This window comes from Sander lucioperca, chromosome 21 (genome assembly GCF_008315115.2).
Source record: "Sander lucioperca isolate FBNREF2018 chromosome 21, SLUC_FBN_1.2, whole genome shotgun sequence".
In the NCBI taxonomy this organism is placed as follows: Eukaryota; Metazoa; Chordata; class Actinopteri; order Perciformes; family Percidae; genus Sander; species Sander lucioperca.
Window position 1 is genome coordinate 13,183,575 of NC_050193.1, and position 18,387 is coordinate 13,201,961.

General features: G+C 40.1%; 4 gene segments (V, D, J or C); all 4 read right to left on the reverse strand.

The window, feature by feature from the left end:
* Positions 1-418: 418 nt before the first annotated feature.
* Positions 419-1,099, reverse strand: LOC116051872. The segment is given in 2 exon segments: positions 419-793; positions 920-1,099. Coding segments are annotated over 2 exon segments (363 nt in total).
* A 723-nt stretch (positions 1,100-1,822) lies between these two features.
* On the reverse strand, positions 1,823-2,678 carry LOC116051967. The segment is given in 2 exon segments: positions 1,823-2,464; positions 2,572-2,678. Coding segments are annotated over 2 exon segments (465 nt in total).
* Positions 2,679-4,584: 1,906 nt separating this feature from the next.
* On the reverse strand, positions 4,585-5,035 carry LOC118494175. The segment is given in 2 exon segments: positions 4,585-4,898; positions 4,987-5,035. Coding segments are annotated over 2 exon segments (363 nt in total).
* Positions 5,036-15,724: 10,689 nt separating this feature from the next.
* Positions 15,725-16,335, reverse strand: LOC116051922. The segment is given in 2 exon segments: positions 15,725-16,140; positions 16,238-16,335. Coding segments are annotated over 2 exon segments (345 nt in total).
* Between the last annotated feature and the right edge of the window lie 2,052 nt (positions 16,336-18,387).

Below are 18,387 nucleotides of genomic sequence, written 5' to 3' on the forward strand. Positions count from 1 at the left end.
AGATCTGAGTTTCTCCTTTTAGTAACAGAGGAGAGAGAAACTAGACACTGACTGTCCTCTAGTAAATTTATAAAAGAAACAGTAACATTATTTTTCATTCTCATAGATTCCACATCATATCATTTACAGACAGTATTGTGTCTTACTTTGTAGAAATGTAAAGTATTTGTAGAAGTTTAATTTCAGCAACCAGATTGTTGGGCTGTCTTTGGACCTTGTATCAATGAGTGATCTTTATTGTGTTTTGAATGTGTTTTCAAGTTTGTGTATAATGCAGGGAGGATTATTAATTTATAATGAAAACATATATGAAAATAAAATTACAGAATATAAAACAACTTAACAACCTGAAAGCAACAACAATGTAATATAAAATGTTTAAATATATACATTTCATGAAAAATATTTCAAACTTGTGCACTACCAGCCTGAAAGAATGAGTACTGTAGGATTTTGTACAGCTGCTCAACCAACTCCAGTCACTGTGGGTCTCGAGCACAATAATAAACAGCAGAATCTTCAGTCTTCAGACTGTTCATCTGCAGATACAGCTGCTGTCTGCTGTTGTCTCTGGAGATGGTAAACCGGCCTTGGACTGACTGAGAGTAGTAGATTAAAGCACTGTCATATCTGATATAAGCAACCCACTCCAGTCCTTTTCCAGGAGCCTGTCTGATCCAGTGCATGCTGTAGTCACTGAATGTGAATCCAGATGTTGTACAGGTCAATCTGTGGGATTCTCCAGGCCTTTTAATCGCTGGTTCAGATTCTGTCAGAGTCTGACCATCAACACCTGTCAAACCAAAAACTATAAGCATGTCATGCATTACCTTGGTACAAAGATCAGAGAAAATCTTCATGTGAAATATGTCAGTAATACAAATGGGAATGTCAAATCAAGATCAGTGAAAATCTTCACCTGTCCAGCAGAGAGTTAAAAGCAGCAGTCCTGTCCTATAGTCCATCATGTTAAACTGTGTGTCCACTGTTCTCTGTCCTCCTCTCTGCACTCAGATAAGTAGAGGTGGAAGATATCTGAGTTTTGCATTGACTCCTCCTCACAGGGAGGATACCACTAGATTAGGCTTGGCATTCAGGTTTTGTTTGGTGAAAATGTAATGTGAATGAGCCCTGTGATTGATTGGCGACCTGTCCATGATGTATGCCGCCTCTCGCCCCAATGTCACCTGGGATTGGTTCCAGCTGCCAATGACTCTCAATAATAAGAGGGCATAGTTGATGGATGAATGAAAAGTGAATGTTTATTTTTTTATTTCTCTAAATCAAAACAATTAATGCTTGTCTGACATGTTTCAATTAAACTGAATATGCCTTATATTAAGATCCCAACCATTTTCCTGTCAGAGAAGCAGAAATCATGTCAATATATATCAGCAACTGACAGGGGGTGATTGAGAGCTCTTAACAGCTAGGTTTTTTTTTTATTGGGCAATGCTGACAAGGTAGAGCAGAATTGCACCTTTTGTTGTACAGGCACAATACAGGTACAAATTATTCAGGTACATTTCTGTAGACCAGAACATTATAAACTATATTATAAACAGTCATTATAAAAAAGGTTGGATCTTCTCCAACCTTTTGGGCCATAATGGATTGCATTATATTAAAGAGATAAGCCCAGTAAACTGGTAACTATTTGTTGCAGTTTTAAAGTGTTATTTCCCAACAAGCTGAAGACTTTGCTCCTTCAAAACATGAGAAGTGGTAGCATTGATTTAAAGTTGCCACAGCATTGAAACAATTGGATAATGAATGATTACATCAAATGAGTAAATTGTTTTTGATTCTTTATTCTTTATGCAGTATGTTGAATACACCCATATTACCAACTCAACCCAAAGCTTCTGCAGCTTGTTTCACTTTAAAAAATAAAACAAATTCTAAAAGCCCATAACGTTTTGGGAAGAACAAAAATACAATTTTATCCAAAATACTATATTTTGCTGGTCAGCCACACACAAATTGTGTAAACACAGTAAATATTTGCAGACAATGTGTATATAATATATTTAATTTGTCTAAAATATAAACACATGTATATGCTGCTGATTAGAAAACCCAGATGTTATTATGATCACTACACATATCTGTTGAGGTTTTTGTGCAGCTGCTCCACTGTCTTCAGTCACTGTGTCTTCTCGAGCACAGAAGTAAACAGCAGAATCTGCTGCTGTCAGGCTCTGGACCTCGAGGTACTGAGTGCTGCTGGGAACATCTTGAGTAAAACTGAAGCGGCTCTGAAAAGAACTGGCATAGCTCGGAGTGTTGCTATGTGGGTTGATCCTCCCAATCCACTCCAGAGCTTCTCCTGGTCTCTGTCGTATCCAGTGAATATAGTAGCTTGTCATGCTATAACCAGAAGTGATACATGACATCTTCACTGTCTCTCCAGGTCTTTTCACCTCAGAGGGAGACTGGTCCAGTTTGATCTCACTCCAAACTCCTGTAAGGAAAGAAATGATCATCATCCATCACGCTTGAAAATATTAAGCATTTTAAAAAAATTGCTTTACTTTGTAACTGATAATGTAATAAAAAATATTTCGTCACCATTAATAGTAACTACAAAAAATAAACCCCAGACAATCATATTTTCTATCAAACTCTGTAATGAACTGATGTCTGATCAAAGTCTTTCTGATATGTATGAAACTGTCAGTAGTTCTGCCTCAAATGATTCTACAGTTGCTGTTGGTGTGTTTATAAGGAAGGAAGAGTTTGCATAGACCTCCCTCTACAGGTTTAAAAGGGAACATCATAGATGTACTTTACCTGCTGCTTTATGTGTGATTATTTTAAGAACAGAACAATTAAGACAAAATGACGAAAAGAAACACTGAAGGCCTGGAAACAAGGTATTTTACTGTAAACATCCTGCATACAATACATGAAAAATATATAAATTACACATACAGGCAGAGCTTTACAGTGTGAGTATTTCACTCACATTTGCCCCTAAAAATAAATGTGTGATCCAGAGATATCATTTTACGAGCAGTGTGCGAGTAATTATTATGACCTACTGTGATCTTTTTAAGTCTCACTGCTCATTGTTCAAAAAAAGTCCCACAATTCCACAAGCAGCAATGGCCAATCACAGAAGAGTTTTTTTCTGATGGAGCTTTCGGCGCGAGTGAGAGAACAACATTGAAGTATTGTTAGGCTGGTGAGTGTTTTCAAAAGTGGGTTCTGGGGACCCACAGGGGTCCTTGAGGGTGTTTAAGGGGGTCCCCAGCAAAAAGGGGATTCATTTTTTTTTACTATATTTTCATCCAAGTACAGACAATGAAAGAAGTTCATACACAATGACAGAATGTATAACTATTTGGGTCATGGATTTAAACGCTTTCTGTAGTAAAACATCAAAGAGAAGATCAGATGGGGCATCCGGGAACAAAATCTTATCAAATGGGGGTCAGTGGTCTAATTTGTGTCAGTGTAGGGGTCCTTGATGTGAAAAAGTTTGAGAACCACTGCAGTAAGCCATTTAACACAAGTTAATGTTATACATGCAGACGTCACCAAAACTGAAGCCCATTCATTTTATTTGGATTGAGTGAAGAAAAAAAACTGTACATGTTTTTAAATAAACTTAAATATGTGTGTATTTTCTTTGCCTCCCCTTTCGAATGCAACATTCAAATTACTAGACAAAAAATGATATCCTGAGAAAAGTGGATTTTGAGGGTTATAGCTCCATAGACCTCCATTCATTCTGCACTCGCCCGTGAGCGCCCTCATATTGAACCAGAGTGGAACTACAACCAGTTCAAAAGCCGGAAGTATTCTAATGTTTTATGTTTGTTATGTTTCTCTGCATGTTAGCTTTGTATCAACTCATTTGGCAATGGCTTGAATGTAACGGACGTTCATTAATATAAAAATGTTACGCACTAAAGCTTTAACTTAATATGCTTATTTTAGACAGAAAAACATAATTTATGTTTACTAATGATTTTTAGTAATGACTACTAATGTAAACTTGATTTGTCTACTGCATCAACTTACCGCTGTGTTAATACAACTCGACCTGTTAAATTTCACCTTGTGTAAAAACTTAGACGGTTTAAGGCAACGGGTTTCAACGCAAATTTCTAGTAAAGTCAACTAACCGTCCGAAGTCCTTAAGAGACTTTGAGAACACAGCTGCTTGTGATTTAAAATGTTTTCTCTTTGCTCACAAATCCTCTATATGACCAGGCCCCCTCTGAGCTCACCTTCTTCATCTCCACACTCATTCCCACAGTTGACTGATTCTGATAATAAGTGTGTGTTGTTGTTTTTTCTGTAATGATGAAACTGACCTAAAAAAAAACAATGTATTATTAGATGATAAGCATTAAAGCTAAATTGTCAACAAAATTGTTGTTATTGCTTGAAAACGTTGATATAATATGTAAAGTGTAATTATTTTTTTCATGTGGGAAAACAATACATTAAAATAACAGTGACTATAACCTCTGAAAATTTAAGCATAACATATTAATAAATATAATATTTCTTAAGATATAGCCATACTAATGAGTACTGTAGGATTTTGTACAGCTGCTCAACCAACTCCAGTTACTGTGGGTCTCGAGCACAATAATAAACAGCAGAATCTTCAGTCTTCAGACTGTTCATCTGCAGATACAGCTGCTCTCTGCTGTTGTCTCTGGAGATGGTAAACCGGCCTTGAACTGACTGAGAGTAGTAGATTCTGGCACTATCATATTCGATAGTTGCTACAAATTCCAGTCCTTTTCCAGGAGCCTGTCTGATCCAGGCCATCCACCTGCTATTGAATGACAATCCAGATGTTGTACAGGTCAATCTGTGGGATTCTCCAGGTCTTTTAACCGCTGGTTCAGATTCTCTCAGAGTCTGACCATCAACACCTGTCAAATAAAGAAAATAATCAGTTGCTTTTCTATTTTGGTAATGTTTTAAAGAAAACTTCAAATCAAGATCAGTGAAAATCTTCACCTGGCCAGCAGAGAGTTAAAAGCAGCAGTCCTGTCCTATAGTCCATCATGTTAAACTGTGTGTCCACTGTTCTCTGTCCTCCTCTCTGCAGTCAGATAAGTAGAGGTGAAGATATCTGAGTTTTGCATTGACTCCTCCTTTTTTGACTCTCTCCTAACTATATTTTGTGTTTTCACAAATCATCTCACCGTATCTCTTACCATTTTGACTTTGTTTCACATTTTTAACCTGATGTTACTAATCCTTTTTTTTTTTTTTTTTTTTTTTTACAATAAGTCACTTTGTAACATTTGAATATGTTTATTTACTCTCAGTTTTCTCCAATGCAATGTACAAATAATGGCATAATGTAATATGTATAATGTAAATGCTTTCAGTTTAAGTAGTAGGTAAATCACCTTGTGGGCTTGAGATAGGTAAACAACATCTCATGTCTCCTAAAGTTATTTTTGACAAAATTTCTTTTTTTCATGTGAATAAAGCTTATGAATAATGTTATTAGACCAAACATCAATTTTTAAACTAAAATTCAGGGCACAAAATTCAAAATTTGAAGAAAATTCAGCTGTATTTATTTATTATTACTTAAATAAGATTAATTTTGAACACTTTCAAAAAGTCTGATTCAGTCTGTCTTGTGGGAGTACAGACAATGATGTATCAGTGATTGAAACCTCTAAGTATTTAAACTAGGGCTGTCAAAATGAATGCAAACGCTTTTAACACCACTAGTTGTTTTTGATGTAGGATTAATGCATGTGCGTTTTGGGATTTGGGCCTCGGGATGCTCTTTAGTTTTGGGAAACCAGGAAGCGATACACAGTAATGTTGTGGGTGGCTAGCAGAAACAACCCTTGAACAGAAATGGATAAAGAAAAGAGTTTTGAATGGCAAGTTCAGTTTCAAAGCCCTTCCAGATGGTTCTCTTGACAAGACTAGGAGTAGTGGTGGAACTGTGGAAACTGGTTCTCCGAGAAACACATTTTAGATTGTTAACAAAAAGAAATAACGATGTTATGAAAGAGAAACTGACTTTTTGAGGATTAATTGTAAATCACCATTTAAAAAAATCTAAAGACTGTTTCATCCTTTAGTGTAACAGAGAGCTGGTGTTGAAACCATTAGTGGTCTGAGGGCTCCTCCTCTGGTGGCTTCATGTTACAAGTATTCAGGCTCTGAGGGGTTTTTGTTCAGGTCTTCTGATGAGTCACTGGGAGAGTCTTAATTCAATACTGAACATGTTCTTTTTTTTATATATATATATATATATATATATATATATATATATATATTTTATTTTAACTTTTTAACTTTTACAAAAAATTGAAAAAACCTGATGGGTATACAGCATCTGCCATTGTTACATTGAGTAAATGAAGTAATAAGAGAAAGACAGAGGCTATATGAGAGTATATACAGTAACCATAGCAGTCCAGTGCTTCCTGTCTCATGATACCGTCAGGAGTATAAATAGAAAACAAAACAAAACAAAAAGAACAATCACACACACACACTCACAAAAGAAAAAAGAAAGAAAAATGCCGATACTGAACTTGTTCTTCAGTGAATCTTTGTAGTTTGGTGGATGCAACACCACCATGTACAATCACTCCAGTCCTTTCCCTGCATGCTGTCTGATCCAAGCTGTGTAGTAGCTGCTACCTGCATTTATTTTTTCATATATTTGCTTACTGACTGTATCTGGTGCAAACATAAATACATTGACAGCAGCCAGAATCATGTGGATAGTAATATATTTTGCAGGTTTTAATAAAAGACTTGTAATGGTTTCAGTGTTTGCAGATGTTTAAAGAAACAGACATACAGAGAAACTTGGAGCCTTTTAGAGGAAAACAGCTGCTCAGGAACTGAAACGTGACAAAACGCAAAAAAACTAAATCCTTTAACAAAGATGAAAACTATTGTATTTCATCCATTTACAAGTTACTCTTCTGTAATAAACAACATATTTTACCTACATATGTGTGTGGTTATGTCAAAAATAAAATCATATATCAAATATCATGCAGCATGATTTTTACTTGTTTTCATTCAGAATTCTTAAAAGCCAGTCATACAACAATCATACTCAAATGTCTGTGTTGTCTCATTTTGAATGACTTGACCTGAGGACATTAGTCATGTGAGACAGTGCAGAGTTTATCAGCCCAGGGAGGATGAGGAAAGACAAGAAATGTTTCTTACTGCAGGAGTTGAAGTAGTTTAATTTAAGTAACCAGATCGTTGTGATGTTTTTGGCACTTTTACCAACAAGTGATCTTTATTGTGTTTTTGTGTGTTTAATGTTGAGTAATAATATTTCTCAGGAAAGCAGGACGTTATATAATGAAGAGACAAAGGGTAATCTATCATCTAAAAATGATATGCTGTAACATTTTGGGGGAAAATAAAAGAAAAGTAGTAATATTAAAAATATAATGTATAAAATATATGATATAAATATTACATTCATATATCATCTTCATTATTTGGCTTCATCAGCCCAGCAAGAATACTGTAGGATTTTTGTACAGCTGCTCAACCAACTCCAGTCATTGTGGGTCTCGAGCACAATAATAAACAGCAGAATCTTCAGTCTTCAGACTGTTCATCTGCAGATACAGCTGCTCTCTGCTGTCGTCTCTGGAGACGATAAACCGGCCCTGAACTGACTGAGAGTAGTAGATGCTACTACTGTAGATACTCGCAATCCACTCCAGTCCTTTTCCAGGAGTCTGTCTGATCCAGTGCATCCTGTAGCTACTAAATGTGAACCCAGATGTTGTACAGGTCAATCTGTGAGATTCTCCAGGTCTTTTAACCGCTGGTTCAGATTCTGTCAGAGTCTGACCATCAACACCTGTCAAGATATAAAAAAACATCACATGAATTTAGTTGTTAAACAATACAACACTATGTTTAATCAAGATCAGTGAAAATCTTCACCTGCCCAGCAGAGAGTTAAAAGCAGCAGTCCTGTCCTATAGTCCATCATGTTAAACTGTGTGTCCACTGTTCTCTTTCCTCCTCTCTGCACTCAGATAAGTAGAGGTGGAAGATATTTGAGTTTTGCATTAACTCCTCCTCACAGGGAGGAAACATCTGGACTGGAGATATTTAATAAAACTGGGAAATGAATATGCAAGAGTCAACCCTCCAAGTCAGCTGTTTTAATATTTGTCTGACATGTTTTAATCTGTGTAAAATGTTTATCAATCTTAACACCACAGCCATATATGTATTCTAATATACACGAATGACAAATGACTGGCACATTAACATACAAAGTTTAATTATATTTATTAAATTATGATTAATCTTGTTATCAAGGCTCTGTTTGTCATTAGTCACTATGAACATAATAGGAAGCAAATGAGAGCATTTACAATAACATAAATAAACTACAGTTTTAGTCTGATCACTAAAATTAAAAGCATTTCTGAAAATTGCTTTATTATCATATCGCTTTGTCATTATAACATGCATGGTTTGTAATTATGAATATGATTTTGTGTAATATTGTTTACAGGTATTTAGTTATCAGATGTTACATTTACTCATCTTTTCTAGGCCTCACAGCACGATTAATACCATTCATTGAATTCCAGAAACATTCATTTTATTAACTCATTAGAGAGTGCTGTCTTTATTAATGTTCACATTTAGAACATGTGTGTGTGGTTGAGTCTTGCTGGTTGCTGGGTATTTGTGCAGGTCTGTTGGTGGTTTGTATCACTGTGGGGTAACGTACACAGTAATACACAGCTGTGTCCTCAGGCTGCACATTCTGTCCTTTTAGAGTCACTGTTAGAGCAGAAGTGTCTCTGCTGTAGCTGAACTTGTTCTTCAGAGCATCATTTTGACAAAGGCCACTTGTTCCCCACTGATAGGAAATCCAGTCCATTGGTTTTCCTTCACTCTGTCTGATCCAACCTGTTGCATAGCTGTCATCAGTCAAAGAATAACGATAATTACGTTATTGTAACTCCAGATTCTATGAGTATAGGCGTAGCCCTCTAAGCCACGCTATTGGGTTTATCCCTTCGCGCATGCGCAGTCGTGAAGATTTTCTTTCCCGCCCTTGCGTACCGCTCGGGCTTCAACTACGTCCGCAAATACCAGAGGTGGGACAAAGTCATTGTTATGCAAGTCACAAGTAAGTCTCAAGTCTTTGCCCTCGAGTCCCGAGTCAAGTCGAGTCAAAGATGAGGCAAGTCCCGAGTCGAGTCACAAGTCAAAGCCAACAAGTCTCAAGTCGAGTCCAAAGTCCTACCATTTTAGTTTCGAGTCATTTCAAGTCATTTCAGTTTCAGTGTATGCAATATTAAGAATATTTTAACTGCTTCAAAAGTCATAAGAAAGCCCTTTCTCTCAAGAAACTGAAGTCATATGCTTTATAGCAGTGGTTTTCAAAGTGGGTACGGGGACCCCTGGGTGCCGCGAGGGGGTGCTAGGGGGGCCATGGCAAGTTGGCATGAAAAGTATAGCAAAACAAAATAATTGAATAAATTAAATAACTAAAGTAAACCAAATTAAACCAAAAATAAGCTAAACAATATTCCCATTAGTTAAGAACTGCACTATAATAATCTATTGCATCTCTGAACATTACTACTGTAATCGTTATTATTTTATTTTATTATAGGCTATGGCTTGGTTGAATTCCAATGTAGAATGCGGTCTGTTATTTCTTGATAACAGACCGTTGCCATGAAAAACAGAGCGTTGCTATGGACGCAGTTCGGTTTAGCGGAAGCAATACAATCGTTTTTAAATCAATAAACTCCTTTTTAAATCAATATTTTGTGTCAAAGTATTTATTTGGTAGGTAGCCATGTAATAAGCGGGATAATGTATAGCGAGGCGGTAGTTATAGCGAATACAACCCCTGATATGAAAAGGGAAGGCTAATGGTGGATCTACTGTGACTGTGTTATGGTAACGTTACTTTAAAACGGACGTTGACATGATGTTGGCGAGGTTTTCCATCTGAGTGTGCTACACTCATGTACCTCATATAATCAGGGTTCAAAAATCCCTATTTTTGTAAGCATGAACCAGCAAGGGAGTCGTGCGTTTACTGTCTCGTTGAGACAGTAAATATGCAGCAGCTAGTATGTTACGGTACATACATCCGATAAGGTGCTTAGCATTCATTCAAAACTTACCTTTCTTTGTGCAACTTCAGGTGTTGAACAAAGTTGGACGTTGTGGCAGCTCCGTCTGTAATCTTGTAACCCGCATGTTTTGCAAATTGCAACTCTTTTTTTGTCGACTACCTCGTAATTTTTATAACCAAACGAAACTATCTTCGGTATCATTTTGCCAACTGGCTCGTTGTTGCTTGTGCTTTATTGGCTGACTTGTAATGTGCCTGCTTAGATGCTGTCGAATCAAAACAACGTGGGACTACAGTGATTGGATGTCGTGCAGGCAGCGTGCGTGCTCTCTGCATGCATACAGGTGGTGCACATTTTTTTTTCACAGATGCAGATAAACTGAGAGCGGCGCGGCCGTGTGAACATTTTCTTTCCCAGTTTTCATGGGAAGTAGCAAGTCTTCTCGAGTCAAAAGGTGCAAGTCCAAGTGAAGTCACGAGTCATTGATGTTAAAGTCCAAGTCGAGTTGCAAGTCTTTGTACATTTTGTCGAGTTGAGTCTGAAGTCATCAAATTCATGACTCGAGTCTGACTCGAGTCCAAGTCACATGACTCGAGTCCACACCTCTGGCAAATACTGTATATAAACAGAGCGGACCCGTTGCTCTGCTCCCAACATAAGCTTTTTCTTCAGCTAATGTAACAGGAGCAGGTGGCCCGAATCTTAAAGGGCTACGCCTATACTCATAGAATCTGGAGTTACAATAACGTAACTATCGTTCTATTTCGTATAGGCTTCTATATATGGCCCCTCTAAGCCACGCTATTGGGTTAGGGCGAAGCTGATGTAGTCAATGCCACCTGCGACCCAGAGCCCACAAGTGGAACATAGACTAAACTTTTTTTTTTTTTTTTTTTTTTTGCAACGGCTGAAGTGCCGTCTCCATGCACTTGGAAAATGTGCGCGGGGCCAGTGAGTAACCAAACGGTAGTCGGTTGTACTGAAAATGGGCCCCTTGGAAAAGAAGCGCAGGAATCTCCTGTGTCTGGGAATGATTTGGATGTGAAAGTATGCGTCTTTCAGATCCACAGATGTAAATCATTCTTGGTGGCGCACAAATTCCAACACATGTCTGATGGTCAGCATGTGGAATGGACGCTCCATGACAGTAGCTCCCCTAGCTCTGTTATCATGGCATCTGGCTCTGCCTGGGATGACACGGTTGTCTCCAATACGCCCGCGAAGCGAGGCGCGGGGGGGAGGCGAGCTGAAGTGTATAGCCCCGTGTCATCAGCTTTGACATCCATGAGTCCATGTGTGTCAGCCTGATCCATGATGCGCTGTGCTCTGAGAGCGGGTGCGCACATGTCTGTGTGTTTGTTTACGGACATGGTCAGCAAGGAGCGCAGAGCCCATTCCATCGCTGGGCGAGACGTGATATTGTGACGCCCAGCCCATGGAGGGCTCTGTCGAAAGGGCCGGTCACCGCCGTGAGAGGCGGGAGCGGTCACCGGGTCATTGTCTTCCTCGTCCCGCTGGCATGGCCCGGGGGAAGAGGGATGACTGAGCGGCACCGTTCATAGTGAATGAGCGTTCGCTCCCGCTGTCTGCATAGTGAAAGAGCGGTAGAGCTCCGCGTGCAGCGGTGGGCTGGTGTGCGCTTGTGTGGGGAATGACTGTCATGTTGTCAGCGCACTGTTCAATGGGAACAGGGGCTGCTTGGCTGAGGGAAAACTGCTCTTTAAATGGGTGGGGGTGGCCCTTAAAAGGGCCGTTGTGTTTCCAGCTCTCAACTGTATGTGGACAGACGTTTCCCGCGCCCCGACGCCGCTGTTTGTTGGGTGGCTCGGGGGTGGGTTAGACCAGGTGGGGGCCGCCTTCATGGTCCTCCGGCTCCGAGAGGCCTGCCGGTCATGTAGAGCCGGCAGTCACTGCGGAGGGGGGCCGGGCGGAGGAGCGGAGCTCAAAGCCGGGGAAAACGCAGCCGCAGCAGAGGCTGTGGCACGCTTCCTTTCATGACGGTTGTCATGGCGACGGCGCTGCTGTGGAGGAGCCGCCTTCCAAGAGCTTCGAAATCGTTCCGCTTAGTACAAATGGGACGTGGCTGTCTGTAGGCGGGGCCCAAATAGTCCATCAGGAGCTATGGGGCCGTACAGAAGCTTGCGTCTGATGTCAGTGGGTAGCTGTGTCATGTGGAGCCAGATGTTTCGCTGGCTCCACAGTCTGCCACGCCACTACTCTGGACAACGCCACCGTGGACGCCGTGGTCAGGGTGAGGAGTAGCTTTGCCAATCTCCGTGGCTAGCTCCGGAGGAAAAGCTCCCGGAGTAGGCTAATGGCCATGGCGGAGACGGCGGAGGCTAGCAAAGCTATATTGTTCTGTGGCGCAAGACCCTGGGCCGCACACTGTTGTGACCGGTCAGTGACCTGAGCACATACCTGATCCATGGGGCGAAGGAGGCGTAGGCTTCCGGTGGCCGAAAAAAAGTGGCCTTCGGAAGCAGGATGGACGCCAGGCTCTGCTCCAGAGGGGGGACCGAAGCTCCGTGAAGCGCGGCCAGCGTGGGGCGGCTCCTGAGCGTAAACATCCCCGCTCAAGAGGCCGCGAGCGGGGGCTGGAAGCTCAACCAGGAGCGCTATGCCTCTCTGGTCTGCCGCCTTTTGATGATCTCCGGCAGATCCAAAAAGAGAGGGTGGAGCCGCCTGAGGCAGAGGGGAAGACCGCCGGAGCGGTGCCCTTGGCCATTCCAGAGATGGGGAGAGCCGCAATGGGAGAGCATCGATCCCCGTTTCGAGGTCCAGTTCTCCCAGGGAGGAGGAGGGACAGCCGGTGACGGAGGCGTTATCCAAGAGAATCGAGCCGTCGGACTCGTGCTCGTCGATAAAGCCTTCCTCCGGTGGATCCAGGGTGTTGACGGATTGCCGTCTGTCTGCCCAGCTGCCATCCCCTTCCCCGCTAGCCTGATACTCCAGAAAAGCTTCCGCCCGCCAATAAGCTCTTTAGATGGCAGGCGGATGCAGAACTGGCAGGAGGCGTCGGGGGTGAGAGCCTGACACTCCAGAAAGCTTTCGCCCGCCGGTTAAGCTCTTTAGATGGCAGGCGGATGCAGAACTGGCAAGAGGCGTAAGTGGCGCCAAGGCAGGTCTCACAGCGGGGATGGAGGTCCGGCGGCAGGATGCAGCCGGCAGGTGGGGCAGAGGTGAACACCGCTGGAAGTCGAGTTTGTCTTCATACTGCTAGCTTGAAGAAAAAGTGGGAGGAGAGCTACGGGTCCGCTCTGTTTATATACAGTATTTGCGGACGTAGAACAAATCCAGAGAGACTCACATCCAGCTGCCAACAGCAGCAGCAGAGCTAAAGAGAACATGGTTGATGTTGAAACTGACGTGCTGTGAACTCCACTGACAGCCTGATGTGATGTTTTTATAGCTGAGAAACAAGGAAGGTCACTGAGTTTGCATAAAATCAAACATATGAAGCATCAATGTTGGTGTAACTGGAGTCAATAGAAGAGTTTGTTCAGTGTTATTATATCTGCAGAGTGAAAATATGCGGGTCATTTTTGATTTCTTCAGATAACTTTATTGCATTAAACTGTCAGTATTGTCACTTACTTTCTAGACTTTAATTTGTGTTAATAAACAACAATAATTCCTAATAACTACAGTATGTGATGGAAAGAGTGACATATTCTTATTTACCTATTGATTTTATTACAGAGCAATATGAATCATTTCAGAGTTTGAGTATCAGTCAGTTAAGATCAATGAGAACAGCAGATCTGAGTTTCTCCTTTTAGTAACAGAGGAGAGAGAAACTAGACACTGACTGTCCTCTAGTGATTTTTATAAAAGAAACAGTAACATTATTTTTCATTCTTTTTTTTATTTTTTTTTTATTTGACCTTTATTTATTCAGGGGAGGTTCACTGAGAGGCAGCCTCTCTTTTGCAGGAATGCCCTGATCACATTCACACAGTTACACATTCATACCTGGAAATATTCTCATAGATTCCACATCATATCATTTACAGACAGTATTGTGTCTTACTTTGTAGAAATGTAAAGTATCTGTAGAAGTTTAATTTCAGCAACCAGATTGTTGGGCTGTCTTTGGACCTTGTATCAATGAGTAATCTTTATTGTGTTTCTAATGTGTTTTCAACATATATGAACGTAACATTACAGAATATAAAACAACTTAACAACCTGAAAACAACAAACAGGTAATGTAAAATGTTTAAATATATACATTTTATGAAAAATATTTCAAACGTGTGCACTACCAGCCTGAAAGAATGAGTACTGTAGGATTTTGTACAGCTGCTCAACCAACTCCAGTCACTGTGGGTGTCGAGCACAATAATAAACAGCAGAATCTTCAGTCTTCAGACTGTTCATCTGCAGATACAGCTGCTCTCTGCTGTCGTCTCTGGAGATGGTAAACCGGCCTTGGACTGACTGAGAGTAGTATTTGCTACTACCAGTACCAGCAGTAGCAACCCACTCCGGTCCTTTTCCTGGAGCCTGTCTGATCCAGGCCATATAATAGCTACTGAATGACAATCCAGATGTTGCACAGGTCAATCTGTGGGATTCTCCAGGTCTTTTAATCGCTGGTTCAGATTCTGACCATCAACACCTGTCAAACCAAAAAATGTTAAACTGTGTGTCCACTGTTCTCTGTCCTCCTCTCTGCAGTCAGATAAGTAGAGGTGGAAGATATCTGAGTTTTGCATTGACTCCTCCTCACAGGGAGGAACTGGATCTGACTTTGATCTCAGTTACTGTTTGGTGAAACTAGAAAATGAATGTTTACTGTACGTGAGACATTCCTTCAGTATACTTTGTGCAATAGGCTGACAAACACATTATATACTTATTGAGCACAGTCTGCATCACGTGAAGACTTTGACACTTTTACACTACCCCTGAAGTGATTAACTTTGTGAAACTGGAGAACAAATGTTTACTGTGCATGAGTCCTTTCTCAGAGTCCCTCTTCCATGTTTCAGTATGTGTGCAATAGGCTGACAAACACATTATTTAAGTAGGTTATACTTCATTATTAAGCACAGTATGCATAATGTGAAGATTTTGGCAATAGTTCAATAATAATAATACATTTTATTTGTTGGTGCCTTTTAAGACACCCAAGTACACCTTACAAAACATTAATAAAACCATAAATAAAAGAACAGTGATTTCAGTTAAAGAGAGTCCAGTTGACGGATGTGAGGTGGAAGAGAGTTCCAAAGACATGGGACAGAGCCTGTGATGTGGTCCGTTGATCTTGTGCAGTTTATTCAGTTATACAACATGAAGAGAGTATTTTTAATTACATTTTAATTAAAACAACACCAAATAACACCTTAACAAATTCCATTACAAATTCCAAACAACAATTCCATTACTTAAGTTTCATTTCTTGTGAGATGAAGGTCTTTTTTAAACACACTTGTGAGGTGAAATAATTCACAACATGAATTCACATGAATATTGTGAATCAGACAGAGACACTTTTTGGAAAATACCTTCACTGTACATTTAATATTCTAATGTTTGTATATTACAATACACTTTGTTGCATCTCCTTAACTTTTTTATTGCTAAATATGTCTGTTTCTCTCCTTACTGTAACAGTGAGCTGGTGTTGAAACCATTAGTGGTCTGAGGGCTCCTCCTCTGGTGGCTTCATGTTACAAGTGTTCAGGCTCTGAGGGGTTTTTGTTCAGGTCTACTGATGGTTTGTGTTACTGTGGCTCTCTGGCACAGTAATACACAGCAGTGTCTTCAGGCTGCACATTCTGTCCATTTAGAGTCACTGTGTTGCTGGAAGTCTCTAAATCGATACTGAACTTGTTCTTCAGTGAATCTTTGTAGTATGAAGCTGAAGTATGTTTCATTCCAATCCACTCCAGTCCTTTCCCTGCAGGCTGTCTGATCCAAGCTGTGTAGTAACCAAGAGAATAAGAGACCTGACAGGTGATGGTCAGACGTTGACCTGGCTGCACAGTCACAGAGGCTGGCTGGGTCAACTGTTCACACTTCACACCTGTGGAGGAAAACATGTTGAGTATTGAATCAGTGTAATAGCAGTGAACAGTGTGCTGTGATCATACTGTCAGTGTCTCTGCCTCAGTGAGACTCACAGGATCCAGCAGCCAGCAGCAGCAGCAGAGCTACAGAGAACATGGTTGTTATTGAAGGTGATCTGATGGGAGCTTCTCTTCTTCTGCTGCAACTGACAGCATGATATCAAGTCTTTATAGCAGACTGTGAGGAAGTTCACTTTGCATAGAGAAGGACACTGACAGGCTATAAAAGAAGGATGGACTGTCCTGTCAAAATCTGTCAATGCTTGGAATTGTGTTATGAACATGTATTTTGACACTGCAACTAAATAATTTCCCTGAGTGGATCAATAAAGTATTCTGATTCTGATTCTGAAAGACAATGTAATTATTATCACGGCAAAGTTAACACAAATTGAAATTTATTTTTATTAATTCTTCACAAAACTTCTAATACAAGTCAGCCATGTAAAACAAACAGATTTACATTTACACTCAGATCAACAGAATATTTAATGTCTGCTTCAACTACATCTGGGGGAGCTGCAATAAAACCTGTCTGAATGAAACAGTTTTATTGAGACTATTTCTCTGAGTGTGTTGATGATGTTACTCTGTAAATGAGGTTTATCAGAAAAACATCTATTGTTCTTACCTGCCCAGTTAAATGACAGGATGAGAAAAACAACCAAATAATCAGGTCTGATCATTGTTAAAGCCAGTTGTCTCTGTCCAGTCTACAGCGTGTATGTCAGTGATTTAGTGTCTGTCCTTCACTCTGCAACACATATGTAGAGATGGAAGAGGTCAGAGATTTGCATTGACTCCTCCTCCTCAAACAGAAACTCAACACATCTCTGGAAAAATATGATTTATATATCTTTCATTATATTTTTAATTTATGATTTTTTTTTAAATGATGAAGATAATTTTCAAGTTATTCAATTCCACTTAGATGTATTTATTTATTCTGCTCAGCAGCATTTGGTGGGCCATCCATATACTGGATATATCATGCATAAATGTGTAAATATATTCTCAACACCTGCTGTTCAAAATCAATCAAAATCACAAAACAGGAAGTCACAAACCATGACATCAGCTGTTGCTTCCATTGTGGTCATGTATTTTTGTGTGTGTGATTAGAAACACTGTCATATTCTCCTTTGTGTAAACTGACGTCTTATCTTCTACTGCCACCTGGAGGTATTTGTGAAAATACTTTGTATGAGGTTTTTGTCAAGCCTCTCTGCTTCCTTTAACCAGTGTGTGTTTCGCACAGTAATACACAGCAGAGTTCTCTGGCTTTAAGTTGGACAGTCTCAGATACACCATGCTGTTGCTGTTATGTCTGGTGACCTCTGCTCGTCCTTGCACACTGCTGGCATAATATTTTCCACTAGAATCGCTGTAAATAAACCCTATCCATTCCAGTGCTTCTCCTGCAGGTTGTCTGATCCAGTACATGCTGCAGCAGCTAAATGTGAAGCCAGATCCCCTGCAGGAGAGACTGAGAGTCTCCCCAGGCTTTTTCACTACTGAACTGGAAGGAATGGACTCCATACTCTGACCTGTACAACCTGATGAGATGAAAGGAGAGAAGAACCACAGAAGAAAGTGAGACAGTCACCTGGGAAGTTTTCTGCTGTCATTGACTGACCATCAGTCCATGTTGTCTAAGAAAAGATAACACAGCAAGAAGCAGGAGAACTCACAGGGCAGAGAGAGAGCAACCAGCAGAAGAGTGAGTGTGTTCATCATCCTGAGGCTGGAGATGTGACATCTGATGCTCCACACAAAGTACAAGAGCAGTCAGCAGGACAGAAGTACACTGCACAGACTGAAGATTTGCATCAGTACATAATGGGGAGGGAGTGGCTCCTAAACCAGCACTCTGTTATAGTTTGTATAATTTATTATTTGTTCATTTTTTAATTATAGTTGTTTGTCATTCTATGTTAGATACAATATCACATTCAGAGACAAAGGCACTTTTTGTTTTGTATTGTTCTATCGGTTACACTTTATAATTATTGTACATGAATTGTCGTGAATTTATGCATGAAAAAGCATGAAATAATTCATGTAGTACTTCAGTAATGTACAAGGATTAATAGTATCTCATGCATGACTTAATGCAGGAACAATACGTTAATTAATGCATCAATTAAGGTATTTGAATCATCAAGATTTCTGATTTATTAATGATGTTCATGTCTTCTTCAAAG